At 37.9% G+C, this 13,358-nt stretch overlaps 2 protein-coding genes across 3 annotated transcripts; both read right to left on the bottom strand.

Moving 5' to 3' along the window:
- Nucleotides 1-1,393: 1,393 nt before the first annotated feature.
- LOC103149046 (heat shock protein beta-1-like) lies at nucleotides 1,394-3,097 on the bottom strand. Its single transcript, XM_007568066.2, has 3 exons — nucleotides 2,423-3,097; nucleotides 2,246-2,309; nucleotides 1,394-1,832 (listed from the first exon to the last, which is right to left on the bottom strand). Exons 1-3 carry the CDS (start codon nucleotides 2,799-2,801, stop codon nucleotides 1,676-1,678), a joined length of 600 nt encoding a protein of 199 aa, XP_007568128.1. The 5' UTR covers nucleotides 2,802-3,097; the 3' UTR covers nucleotides 1,394-1,675.
- A 1,818-nt stretch (nucleotides 3,098-4,915) lies between these two features.
- On the bottom strand, nucleotides 4,916-12,737 carry LOC103149031 (sushi domain-containing protein 2-like). Of its 2 annotated transcripts, XM_007568046.2 has the most exons (16): nucleotides 12,497-12,737; nucleotides 11,619-11,817; nucleotides 11,383-11,534; nucleotides 11,116-11,283; nucleotides 10,702-10,876; nucleotides 10,418-10,619; nucleotides 9,869-9,954; nucleotides 9,308-9,576; nucleotides 9,101-9,235; nucleotides 8,844-9,005; nucleotides 8,386-8,634; nucleotides 8,040-8,223; nucleotides 7,301-7,395; nucleotides 7,039-7,218; nucleotides 5,586-5,682; nucleotides 4,916-5,450 (listed from the first exon to the last, which is right to left on the bottom strand). In XM_007568046.2, exons 1-16 carry the CDS (start codon nucleotides 12,555-12,557, stop codon nucleotides 5,402-5,404), a joined length of 2,463 nt encoding a protein of 820 aa, XP_007568108.1. In that variant the 5' UTR covers nucleotides 12,558-12,737; the 3' UTR covers nucleotides 4,916-5,401. The 2 variants fall into 2 exon arrangements, with proteins under 2 accessions (XP_007568108.1, XP_007568116.1); XM_007568054.2 differs by lacking the exon at nucleotides 4,916-5,450 and having other exon boundaries at nucleotides 5,597-5,682; nucleotides 7,164-7,218; nucleotides 12,497-12,733.
- Between the last annotated feature and the right edge of the window lie 621 nt (nucleotides 12,738-13,358).

Below are 13,358 nucleotides of genomic sequence, written 5' to 3'. Positions count from 1 at the left end.
CACACACACACACAGCTTACATACCTTCATTGTAACGTAACATTGTTTTTCTTAAAAATCAAATTGGATTATATGGAGCCCAACTACTGTCTGATTACTGTAGAAAAAAATGACTTCTAAAACCATGTCTGAATAATACTGTCACGAAACTTTTCAACCTTTGCTTTTTTTTTCAGTTTGAATGTTACAAACACTGGCAACATAAATTTTTTCACCATGATGATTGTCATTATTAAAGTTACATAATTGCTCATAATAACCAGATCATAAACAGTTGCATAGATTGTGAAGCAATGAGTGAAGAGATTTTTAAGATGTTGCTTTTCTAACATCCCGTAACATGTAGCTGTGCTGCAGTGCTAACACTAGCTTGTATGTATATAAGAATAACAAGTGGAACTGAATTTGACTGCGCCGTTTTAATCTCTGACTTCTGACGTGACGGTGAAACTGCAACTTTTTAAACTTTTGTTTCTTCTGCTTCGCTTTATTGGCTGCCATTCCTGACGTATGTCGCTATGTCCTCGAGCTACCACAAGGGGGCAGGACAGTCCTGTGACGTTATCTCCTTCTGACCAGCGACATGTTGAGAGTCTGCATTTACTGTACAGAAATATGGCATAACATAAAGATGAAAATGTGCACCTTTTTCATCCAAAACTACCTTGAGCAGTTGAGGATTGGACTGGACCAGAACCCCAAGGATGCGTTGTGATGTCTGGTTTCCCGATGTTTGAGTGACTGATCTGAAATTGCTGTTCTTTTTATCACCTCATGCTTGTGGTGCTTAACAAACCATTCCTGGGCTGTTTTTGTTTTGTGTGCAGGGTGCATAACCCTGCTAAAACAGGCCAGACTGACTGACAATTTGACCTTTACCGGTCTCAATCAAATGCTTTCACTATCCCATTTTTATGATTCACTTCTGAGGGAAAATGTGAAAATGTTCACTTGCTGCTGATTATCTCTTCATCATGAGCCATGATGAAGAGATAATCAATGTTATTGACTTTACCTGTAAGTGATCACAATTTTATGACTGATTAGCGTTGTATAAGAAAACCTAAAATAATAATAGTAGCAATATACCACAAATATCAGACACCACAGATGACTGATAGCCTAATAACTTCCCTTAGATGGTTGCAAAGGTTGCATGAAAGCCTTTTAATTTCATACTGATCAATGAAATAGTATTTCTAAACAGTTTTTAAAAGAAGCCTCCGCATTTCTTGCTTTTGAACCACTGGGATGTAGTATTCAGTTTGACCACTAGATGTCGGTGTTGACCTATTTGCAATGACAAAAAAAAATACAGAAAATACAAACACACTGAAACGCAGTTATAAAAAATATTTTATTTTTTTTCTAATTTAGATGCCAAAAGCGGTTTTTTTTATTACATTTGTAGATTATCTTATATCAATTCAGCATTTTGATGATTATTCACCCCAAGTTTGGCTGAAGAAGTCGGAAAACTAACCTAAATTATTTTTGTGCTCGAAAGAGGAAAGATTTGGGTTAAGTTCTTCAATTTTAAAAACAAAAATGTTAAAATAGTCTAGATGCTTTTTTAAGTTACGATATTTAAAACATGCAAACTTAGTAAACAATCATATTAAAAGATCGACACAACAGTTTTTTTTTTCTTTTATCACGCAGCCGGGTCTTTAGCTCACTTCTCTCCGTCTTCTGTCTGTTTGATCTGAACTGGAACAACAATCTCACTGCATGGGTTGCTGACAGACGTGCCGGAGACGGGAGCCTCTACAGACAGGACTCCATCAGACAGCGCCGAACTGATGTGCTGCAAATCTGCCCCCTGTGGCAACCTTAAGCAGATAGAGTTTGTCAGTATATAACTAACAGAAATATTTCACATTTGACGTTGTTTTGCTGAGTGAGATTAAACAAAATGCAATAATAGTTGTATTTTTTATATCTGTTGTATACTTTGGATCATCTGAGTATGATCAGTCATATCCAAATAGAGATTTAGATTTCAAATAATTTTTATTCAACCACACAGTTTGTTTCTGAGAGGAAAGTTAATGAAAGAAAAATTTGCTGCATGTTATTGACAAATAAAGATATAAAGCCTATTGAGTTGTTGATACTCGTTTCTCATTTTTGCCTGCTTCTTTAACTTGATTTTTATTGTTAATTTGTCAACAACATGTGTTTCATGAACAGATCTAATAATCAGTATGACATGTGAAATACATTATATTGTCAGACAACTTACTTGTATTTACGACTGAAGCACCTTGAGACCACTCCATGCTCATCCTGCCTCTCTTCATGAGTTCCTTGACAACAAACCAATTTTTCAAAGAATATCAACGTTTAAGAATAATACTTTATTGCAGTTTTTGCAAAGATTTCATCAGAAATTTTATTTTCAAATCAAGCAGTATTTTACCTGATATTTGCAAGTACCCATCCTTGGTTGTGATTGTTATCTCTTCTGGTGTGAAGTGATTGACGTCCAGGGTGATTTTCCAGCAGTTCTGTCCGGTTTGGATCTCTGACACGCCACACGTTACCTGTGGCATGTCCTGCTCACCGTGGCGACTGCTCAACGGAGGCAGAAGAGGGGACTGGACGTACCCCGGCCAGGCGGAAGAAGCGAGCCTCTTCTTTGCCCAGTCAAGCCAATCGATGTCACCGGGCTCCAGCAAAGGAGGGAGCCCAAAGTCTTGAGCAAAGATGCGGCTCGGCTGGGTCCAGTTCGGGAAGGGCTCCCAGGGCACGTCTCTGCGGAAGATGGGACGAGGTAAAAGTTTGTTTTGCTCAGCCATGTCCTTGACGATAAGCTCGACAGCTCCTGCAGCTCCAACACTGACGAAACAATAGAGCAGCTGTAGTTTATTGCTCACATGTAACAACAAGTGAGGAGGAGGTCTGAGGAGGAAAGCTACTCTGAGGCATGCAGTGCTGAACACACACACTTTATATATATATATATATATATATATATATATATCCAGCTGACTCAATGTTGCACTTGCACAGCAGAAAGCGTGATGTAAGACATGAGAACGACTTGATATATGGTGAGATGCTCCTCTGTTGCCCCGGTAGGTGGAACAGACAATGCTAATTATTTGTATTTATAACTCTTGACTCCTACTGGAAGCAGCAAGCAGCCTGTTTATTCAGCTCTGGCCTCTGCAGTCTTGTCACATACTGGTGCTCTTTGTCCACAGAAACCACTGCAGTCTGTTATGTGAGGGAACAACGGCTCATTTAAAGTCGCACAGTAAACAAACAAGTTACTTCCACTCCCTAAGCTAAACACTCAGCTTAAAAGCAACAAAATAAGATGATCTCTGGACAAATAACTTAGTCAAAGAAAACCCAAACACATGACTAAAGTTGTGTTCGCAGCCCGGACAAAGTGATGGATGAAGGGATTGGTGAATTCAGATGGCAGCGAGGAATTTCACAGTCGCATCTTTGTGGGTGACAAGTTGTTCAAGTAATGCAGTAAGCATCTGCAGACCTTTGGAGAGGGAGGTATTTATTAGTGACTTAATATCTGACGCTTTCTCAGTTATGCTCAAAGGTTAGGTCAGATAAACGGTGAGTACTTATCGGGTAAACACGTTCAGTGAAGCAAAGTGCAGATGAAATTCAAATCTTTTTAAAATGTATTTTAACCAAAAAAATTTTTTGTTTGTCTAGTATTCTGCTTTTGAGTTAAAGCAGTGCAGCACAGGCCATCAACAAGAATGAATAAATTGTTAAACGTTGATACTAAATATTCATGTATAAAAACCATAAAACAAAATACTTGAATTATGTTGATTGAAACAGTAATAAACATTCTGATGTGTAAATTTGGCACTTGACAAAATGTAACGCGTCAATGAATCTATGACTTTGTATTTTTGTGTTTTCATGAAGTAAAGCACTTCGAAATGCCTTGTTGCTAAAATGTTTTATATAAATAAACGTGACTGATGATTGATTGATTGAATAAACCTTATTGAAATGTTACTTTTTGCTTAAGTAGAATATTTTGTTTTCTGTCATTTGTTACTGTAAACTTATAGGGGCTGAAGCTCTGGCTTCTTTAAAAGGCTTTATCTCATTATCATAAACATCATTTTTAAGGGTTTGTGTATTTTTTGCTTATGAATAAAATTTTAATAAATTGTTAGTTCCTTTTTTGAATAAATAAATAAACTGAGCAGCTTAACACTGGTCTAAGTTTGCCAATAGTGTCAGCAATGGAAGAGGTAAACAGCCCAGTTGTAAACTCATCAGCAGCATAATGGGATTCTGACTTAAAGCTAGCAAGAAAAGGTTACACCAAAATACACAATAAATCAGACACAGACTCTGAGCAATTCAGAAAATGTTAAGACTTTTTTCTGGACAAGTGAAGGAGACACAATAACAGGATACTGTCTACAAATCAAAGTCAAAAGACACTCCAGATATTTCAGTCTGATGCATAAATGTAGGAAGACTGACTCAAAAGTTTGCTAAATAGAGAATTATATCATCAGCATACAAGGACGTCCGGTGTTTCCTGCTGTTTCCTGAACAGATATCAATGTGATACTTCAGATGATAGAAAAGCAAGTTGAATCGACAAAGATCCAGCTCAACAGTCTTCAGGGTTCGTAGAGGACCTATTGCTAAAGACATGGTATGCTAGGAAATCTTTTGATGTTTTAGTGGCAAAAAAGAGACCAAACTGGTATAAAACAGATTTAATTTAATGCAAATGTGCCTGGATTATTTACATTTACCAAAAATGTTATGTACCTACACAAAATCCACAGTTAAAAAAATGCACCTGTATATGCTTATGATCCATATATGCTGAAAACAGTGTATGAATAAAACACCGTAAATTATTATTATTATTATTATTAGTAGTAGTAGTAGTAGTAGTTGTAGTAGTAGTAGTAGTAGTATTATTATTATTATAAATTAGTCCATATATTATTATGTTCAGTTATCAGCTGCCAGAAGAAGCTTATTAGTCCTGAGCTCCTAATTTTTTATGTCAAGTTGTAGAGAGAAAAATGAGCTAACAATGAAAAACACCTGCATACAGGTAAGTATAATAGCTTCACTGATGTTTTTAAAACCTGGACTAAATATATCCTATATACAATATTAAACATACAGGCATTAGTAAAACACAATCTTATTCATGGTCATTTTTAAAAAATCAAGGTGCATTAATAAGTTAGATTTGTGTGTGGAAAAAAATTGGCTTAAATTCAAAGTTTAGCTTGTTTTTATTTCTCTGCTCACAAATACAAACTAGACAGAACTTGTATGTACCTTCTGAGAATAATCAGTGTTTTCATCCGGCTGTACATTTTTTAATCTTTATGACCTGCACATTTTCAATGCAGATAAAATATGGCATTTAGAACTAGAGCTTGGAGGTATTACTTCTTTCTTCATCTGAATCTGAACTTTTCCTGAAACAGAAAGGGAGGCAAAATAAGAAATGGGAATATATGAAACCAGGACAAAAAGTAAAAAAGAAATAAAATAAAATATTCCAATTGTGTTGATGTATTATGTTTTTAATGCGAGAAAGTTTAATCAATTACCTTTTCTGTTTTCTGGAGTGGAGAATTAATGCTGTTATAATTACAATCAGAGTCAAGGCTCCAACAACCGAACCAGCCACTATTCCAGCAACTTTACCTGAAACACAACAAGGATTTGAATTATTTCAGCAAAACTCCTCACACCGCCAGCGCCTCACTTGCAACTTTTTATTGCACTAATATTAAACAAATCGAACTTTAATGATCAGCAGTGATCAACCATGAAGCTGCCCAGGGTTGTGGCTGCATGAACAACTGGATGACAAATATAATTTGCCAATTTTTTCAGAGTGATAGCATATCAAATACCTCTTTAGGTTTGACGCAGAACAACTTTAATCCCAGATTTATCTATTTAACCTGAGCAAGACCAATATTGGGCCTGATATGTTGGATGGCCATTGCTAAGTTAAAGATGCAGAGCCCTTCAAAAGATACTAACTGTTGTTTAATTGAATATACTTGCTAAACTTTTGGTGTGATATTAGTCAACGTTAACATGTTCCACTTTTATTCACGGCATAACAGCCACAGCACACCGAAAATATGGAGTTACATTTGTGCCTGAAAAACAGTGGACAAGTTTATACATTGTCAAAAGAAAGCTCATTCTGAAAATAGTAAAATTTGAAAGCTTAAAAGATCTTCATCTTACCACTTAACTTTAACTTCTAGTTTACAAAAACAGACACCAGAGTCTGAACTATTAATATGGGAGCCTGAACACTGTCGACATACTTTATTTTTATTTAAGTAAGACTAGCTGGACTTTTTTTAAAATACAGGATCACATCTACGGCACATAAAGATATCCTGCTTTCCTTTTTTTTCTAGTTACATCCCTGGGATGCAACTATTTTCACTATTTTCAAATTGTCATAGCCATCTGTCCCAAATTATGCTGATGAGATATCTTCTTTTTTTAAAAGATTTTGTTGAAGAAGAGCCTGTTTATTCAAAGTATCCAAGAATAAATGGAGGTAGAGAAAAAGGAGGAAAACATACAGAAAGAGACCGAGGGTCAGGAACCTTTATGTTCCCCCACTGAACTGTATAATGATTTGAATTTCTTCTCATCAGAGCTGGATGAAGTCACTGAACGGAATCAAATAGGTTTACATTGAAGCCCAAAAATGTGAATATGACAGTATTTCATAAAGGATTCAATCAACAGTTGCTTCCCAACCAAAATCATGTGAAAGGAATGCAGTAACGATTCATTTCCGATGTTTTGTTCAATGATCGAATTCTGAGAACTTTCTGATTCAAGGAAATCGAGCATAGGGACAGTGCAATCTGTTCATACAAAACACATGTTGATTGGAAGAGAATACACTGAGAGGCAAACTCAAGATCAAACATGGACGCATTTAGAGACACTGATGTGTTGATTTGTTAAAAATCAAAGTTTCATTGTTTATTGATTCATTTTATTTTTACTGGCTTTCCGTACTGGGTACACTGCAGCTCGCATCTTCTCCAGACCATTTGCCGTTTCTCTGGCATGTGCGCTCCTCTGATCCACTAAGCTTGTAGTCGTCATCACAAGAAAACTTGACCTTCGCCCCCTGTAGGTACCTGGTTCCTTGCTTTTTCCCATTAGCAGGTGGCGGGAGCCATCCACAGGAGATCACTGCATGAAACAAAAACCACCAATGTGACGCCAAGGTTGGACTCAATCATGTGAATCTCTGAGGTTCTTCAAAACATCATACCTGGCTTCAGATCATCCACCAGAGAAACGTGACTCTGGAAAGAAACTCTTGTAGCATTTCCTATTAAAGGGCTGCGACCGACGAGGATGTCATATCTACAGTAAAAAAAAACAACAACAAAAAAAACATGAAGAATCATACGGCATTTCTTCTTTCAAACACAACCAGAACAAATAACTTTGCTTTTAAATTTAATTCAAAATACTTTCATTCAAAATACACATTTTAAATGTTGTGACTCTTATTATTTGAGACTCTTCTTTAAAATATTACAAGGAGCTACTATTTTACCTGGGGTAAATTACTCTTATGTGTCTTTATCAATGTAAAGATTCAAAATCTTAATTGATACACGACTCTTAAGTGCCATTTGTTAGATGAATAATGCAATGTGGCACAAACAGATCATTCACAAAGTCAGTTCTCAATTGACTTGGTATATAGCACGTTTTAATTGTTCCCCGGTTCAACACACCTGAATCAAATGCTGGGTCTTGTAGAGGTTGATATGAACTAATGGAGCAATAAATATAAATATTCCTGTTGGAGCAGGAACTCATCTAAGACCAGACCTGACTTAAGAAGCTCATTGTTTGCTCACTTGATAACTATAAAGTCAAGATTAACGAGATGCTAGTGGTGCTGTGGAGCCTCATGGCTGATGGTTTTATAACTTAAACCTTGCGTTGCCTCTGCTGCTGTGCTTTAAACCAAACTCTTTGTCATCTTTTCTTCTCACCTGCAGAACTGAGACCCCTCTCCGGTGCATATCTCAGCTGCCTGGGTGTTCAGCGGATCATCTGGATTCTCAGGGACAGAAAATACTGGCATAAAATTTGGATCATGTCTTGCAGCGAAGTAATATGCGTTGAGAAGGTTTTCGGAATCATATGTAAACAAAGCGGACGTGTTTTCTACAGCCCCTGTAAGACAAAAACAAACCCTGATTAAGCATACGTACTGTTATTGGTGAAAGATTTACAGAATATAGTAAGATTTCTAATAGAATCTGTCCAGGTATTCTTTTTATCATTTATATTTCTATCTACAAAACCGTATGTATTGTGTTTAAGGTTATTTCTTACAGCTCGCCCCGAAGCTGAACAGCTCCTCTGGGTTGCTGTGGTTCTGCACTAGCTGCCCATTGCTGAGGGCTAGGTCATCTTTGGCGTCACCATTCATCTTCCCCAGCAGTCCCACAGTGGAGTTTTTGAATTCCTCTGGCAGCAGGACAGTGGTGGTCATAGTTTCACCCCTACGTCGCACCTCCACCCCGGCTCCAGATGGAAACATCACAGTTACGTTTGTAGAGATGGGAGAAAACACGAACACGCCTGCAAGATATTTGGCGCGAGGAGAGAGGAAACAAGACACACAGCAGGATTTTAGCTTTTTAACATTTGTAGTATCACTTAAATGCAAAATATATGGTGCTTAAGAGGAGAAAGGCCCACATTTGAGCTCTTTGTTGAATAAAACAAGGGAATGTTTTTCTCTTTCTTCGTCAGAAGTATTAAAATATGTGACGTTAGTGAAATCTCACCCTGTAAATCCATCCAGGTCTGCTCTGCAAAGGAGAGGGTTTGCTGATTGCGCAGTAGCTCAAGGCCGTTTCTCCTATCCAGCCGCACCTCTATGATGTCGGACGACCCTTCTTTCATAGCTACAGCTGTCAACTTTGTTGCATTTATCGTTTTTTCTGAATCTATTGTCACATTTAGAGAAAAAAAAAAATGTTCATGTGCCGTGTGTTTTGCTTCTTCTATAGTTGACATAGTTGGGGAAAATTCAGCATCTCACCCTTCACAGGCTCTGTTCTGCCTTGGACTGTCAGCTGCTTCCCCTCTGATCTGACCAGAGTGTATTCCCCTTTGCCGTTGAACGAGTAGCTGACACCGTCAAAGGTGATAAAGTGTGGATCTCCAAACACCACCGCTGAAATGTAAACCAAAATGTAAGCATAAACAAAAATAATAATCCCATTAAAGCTGCTCTAGCAAACTGCACCTGAACTGGGAGACTGGTAGCGCCTGCAGTCGCTGGAGGGCCGGTGTTTGAAGTAGTAGTAGCAGTTGTCCGACCAGAGGCAGCAGTAGTAGAAACTTAGCACATCATAAACCCAGTGGGACTGTCCTGGGATCCGAGGGGGCTTCTTAAAAGGAGGCGACCCCCAGTCGTGGGCCCGGTCCGGAGTGCTACCGCCAATCGAGTCTGCTGTGAGAACCTGAGCGCCTGTGCTGTCATAGCAACACTGTTGTCCTGCTGCGTATTTAGGACTGGAGAAAGGAAACAACAAATGTTATTTAATAGCAGAACAGCGGAAATCATCACGATTGACATAAATAAAGGCTTGTGTAGTCCACACAGCGAATTGAGATAATGAAATAAATTAACTTTTCAATAATATTCAAATTTATTAGATCAATTAACCCAACGTTTATATTTGTGAAAGATGGAGAAAAAAAACACAACCACGTGCATGCTAAAGGGTGAACATACAAACCCTTTACAAATGCAGTTAAGCATTTTTCTAGTGAAGCAGCAATGATTATCTCAGCTTAGACTCACGTGGCTTGTATCGCCCTCACACAGTGAACACTCCCAGGATGGTATGTGCACACACTGCCTTTCTCTATATCACAGCCATAATCAGTCTGAGGAATCAAGAGAAGATTCGATCATAACTACTTGGTAAACAACACAACTTCAGCAAAGAAATCACACTGTTCTGTGCTTTCATGATCCACATCAGTGACCTTATAATGAAAATGATTTTATGGTTTTGAACTCAGTAGTCATGTTTGTAGGGTAAACATGTTCTACCTGCAGCATGCTGCTTGTAGATAGAGTTCTCATAAATGCTGAAATTAGAGAGATACCGCTTCTTGACTTTGAACTAAGGAGGATTATACGATCATAAACAGATCAACCTATTACACATTGACTTTGATCACCAAATCAGATTCCAAGACTTTGACGTTCATGAGTTTCTCTTTCTTATGTTGTTCAATTTCTTCACTTTTATTTAGCTACAGAGATGTTTAACCCTCGGTCCAAGGCTTGTGCTCTTGGGTTGTATAGTTTTTATCTGGTTGTCGATATCTAATCTCCACCTACATGAAACCTCCCAGTGTCTGCTCTTGCTTGAGCCAGCGTGCATGGGCAGTTGATGATCTCAGTGAGGAAGTTTGGCAGCTCGTTCTCCAGCTTGTCCCAGGCTAAGCACTTATCCAGAGCCCATCCTGCTGAGTTCTGCCTGAAGCTTTCCTCTAGATGCCAGGCCAGAGCGTGATCCTCACTCCACGCAGCTTGGACGTTCCTGAATGAAACATACAGGCAAGAACAGCTTTTACACCGAAAGTCATGGATGATGGTGATCTTTAAGGATCTTTTGAACATACCACTTGCCGTCAGGGTAGCTGCTTGAGCTGACACGAACGGCACCGAGCTCCCATCTAGAAAAATCTCCCTCGGCTATTTTGGGTACAAACTTAAAGGAGCCATTGTTGGGGTGATCCTTGGTAAGGGAGTACAGATACCGCCAGTCACCCTGCCAGGACTCTGAGTACGGCTCCCCTGTCGAGAAACACTTTTTACAATACATGTTTTCCTGAAATGCAATGACCGCATACAGTACCATAAAATGTATTCACATTCCAGCAAAGATGTCATTGTTTTATCATCTTGCAACCACAAGCCTTGATGTAAAAGGCTTGTGCAAAATTCTGCACAACTGAAGTAAGGAAACTTTTATTATTATTATGAAAACATTTACAGTGTCTGAAATCCTTAATGTGGATATGCATTTCTCTTACCTGTCTCTTCGTATCCCCAGACTTCTATGTTGACCTTTTCTGAATTGACTAAAGTGGTATTCCATGTCATCTGTAGTTCGCCTCCAGTATTAGGCGTTCCATAGTACTGCCACTTTGTTGAGTTCACCAGAATAGCTTTGAATCGAGAAGCCAACTTGCCTGTGTGAACTACAGCAGCACATGTGGGTAACATTTGAACTCCAGTTATTCAACAACAACAAAAAAAAACTTTTGTTTTTATCTTATTTTATTCTTTAGTTGCGGTACCTGAAAGCCACGATCCAGCTCTGTTGAATGTGGTGCCGTTATCTGAGGAGATCTGCAAAGAGACCCATCCGGTTTCGTATAACAGTGGGGAAATACAGTGGCCTCTACCATCTCCATCCACGTACCCTTCTGTGTTAGTTTTATCATCAAACCTGATAATTGAAAAAAACATAATTGATCAGTCGATTTTTAACTAGTTTGGGTCAAGTATGAAGGAGTAGAAAAAAATGTCCTACCTACAAACAATGTCAGAGGTTTTGTTGAAGTTTGCATCAAGGACAACAAAGTCTGTGCCGCCCAGTATGGACCCAGAGTATGGAGAAGCGTTTACACAGTACTCTTTGTAGTCAGAGCAGCAGGATCCAAGAGACCCACATGTTGGGTGGCAGGAGCAGGAGTCTAATTTTGTCCCACAATTTTGTTCACAAGTTTTTCCTATCCATAATAAAACAGGTAAAGTAAATGTAAATGCACAAAGTTATGCCTCTATATATTCTGACTGGCTTTGCAGGGTGCTACACGTAAAAAAAATAAATAAACATTTAAGTAAGACAAATTTTTATTTTATATTTTTTAAATTTAAACTGTAACATATGACTTACAGTAAACATCTTCTTGTGAAGGGAAAGATGATCCAACAATCTTTGTTTTGTATTAAAGTTGGAATACTTTGTTTCTCAACAAGAACCTATTTGAATGATTTTTAGCAAACATATTCCCAACGTCATTTATATACATTTGAAGAAACATAGACAAAGTTTTGTGTCCATCAATGACAGAAAAACACACATTACTTGTTTTTGTGGATGTTTTTCCCACCTTTTGCTTCTCAATAATTTTAGCAAAAATGTTTTTTTATACAATTTGAGACCTGGAATCTTAAGAGCTATAAATGTTAATTTGTAATTGTGCCAGATAAAACTTTGTGACTTCAGATTTATAGAACGTGAATACTTTTGATCCATGTTTACTCTCAAAGACAAAATTGTTTTTGTTCTGAATTTAGTAAAGTTTTCCCTGTAGATCTGTCTCAGCGTCATAAATGAGTAAATAAAATAAATAAACAAAAGAGAATTGGATCATTCAGAATATCCGTAACGCAGGAGATACTTGCCTAAAGTTCTGCAGATATATGGAACCAGAAAGACAAAAATCACTGCTGTTGATCTTCTCATCTTGGCAAAGTCCGATTGTTTGCTCCACTCTCTTGTGTGCTACAATGTTTTCACCATGCTGATGTGCTCAGCGTTTTTCCAAACCTTGGCACTGTCATGACCTTTACATGCCTTCCTGTTAATTGCTAACTAGGAGTCATTATTACACCATTTTCCACTGGACGCTCACGTGTTCAACTTTGATCTTCTCTCGCTTAAAAAAGAAAAGCTACACCTTAAAAATGTAAGATAAGCTCATTGCATTAAGATAAGATAAATTAAGATAAAGTAAATATGCTGATGCATTCAGAAGCATTTTCTCTAAAAAAAAATTGACAGTAGTCAACAATCCTAAATCTCCTTGGTTGTGAAAACATCAATATTTACTACCACAGTGGCAATTTTAGCATAGATAAAACTTTACAGCCATAAGCAAGTCAACCTGTGTGAGAGGGATTCAATATACCTTATTGGTATTGTTGAACTGCAATATCAACACAAACCATATATATCTATAATAAATATATATATTGGGTGTTGAGATTCTCCAAACTTCATGTGGCCTTCAGATTATCAGATTAGCTCAAGTATATTCTGTAGAGTTTAATGAGTTTGCATTTCCTTTGCCGTCGCAGAGCCCTGAACTCCTCAGAGATTAATAACAGTGGAGACTGGAGGCCAGTCCCTCTTGTCCAACATCAATGTGTGATCTCATATTTGCCCCTCTGATCAACACTCCCCCAAATCACTTTCCTAAATCTCTTGGAAACCCTAAAGAGGTCAGTGCTACAACTGCAAAGTGTGGACCAACATTATATTTAG

The sequence above is a fragment of the Poecilia formosa genome, unplaced genomic scaffold (assembly GCF_000485575.1).
Source record: "Poecilia formosa unplaced genomic scaffold, Poecilia_formosa-5.1.2 Scaffold6, whole genome shotgun sequence".
In the NCBI taxonomy this organism is placed as follows: Eukaryota; Metazoa; Chordata; class Actinopteri; order Cyprinodontiformes; family Poeciliidae; genus Poecilia; species Poecilia formosa.
The sequence above is the reverse complement of the archived record's forward strand: the minus strand, read 5'-3'. Positions and strand labels throughout refer to the sequence as shown.

What these genes read in the sequence shown, in the direction of transcription:
- LOC103149046 (XM_007568066.2), bottom strand. Translation starts at nt 2,801, where the DNA reads ATGGCTGAGCAAAACAAACTTTTACCTCGTCCCATCTTCCGCAGAGAC. An exon ending in TGGGTACTTGCAAATATCAG is followed by an intron (nt 2,310 to 2,422) that starts GTAAAATACTGC and finishes TTTGTTGTCAAG; the next exon opens with GAACTCATGAAGAGAGGCAG. An exon ending in TGCTTCAGTCGTAAATACAA is followed by an intron (nt 1,833 to 2,245) that starts GTAAGTTGTCTG and finishes TATCTGCTTAAG; the next exon opens with GTTGCCACAGGGGGCAGATT.
- LOC103149031 (XM_007568046.2), bottom strand. Translation starts at nt 12,557, where the DNA reads ATGAGAAGATCAACAGCAGTGATTTTTGTCTTTCTGGTTCCATATATC. An exon ending in AGCTGGATCGTGGCTTTCAG is followed by an intron (nt 11,284 to 11,382) that starts GTACCGCAACTA and finishes GTGCTGCTGTAG; the next exon opens with TTCACACAGGCAAGTTGGCT. An exon ending in GACCTGGATGGATTTACAGG is followed by an intron (nt 8,635 to 8,843) that starts GTGAGATTTCAC and finishes AATATCTTGCAG; the next exon opens with GCGTGTTCGTGTTTTCTCCC.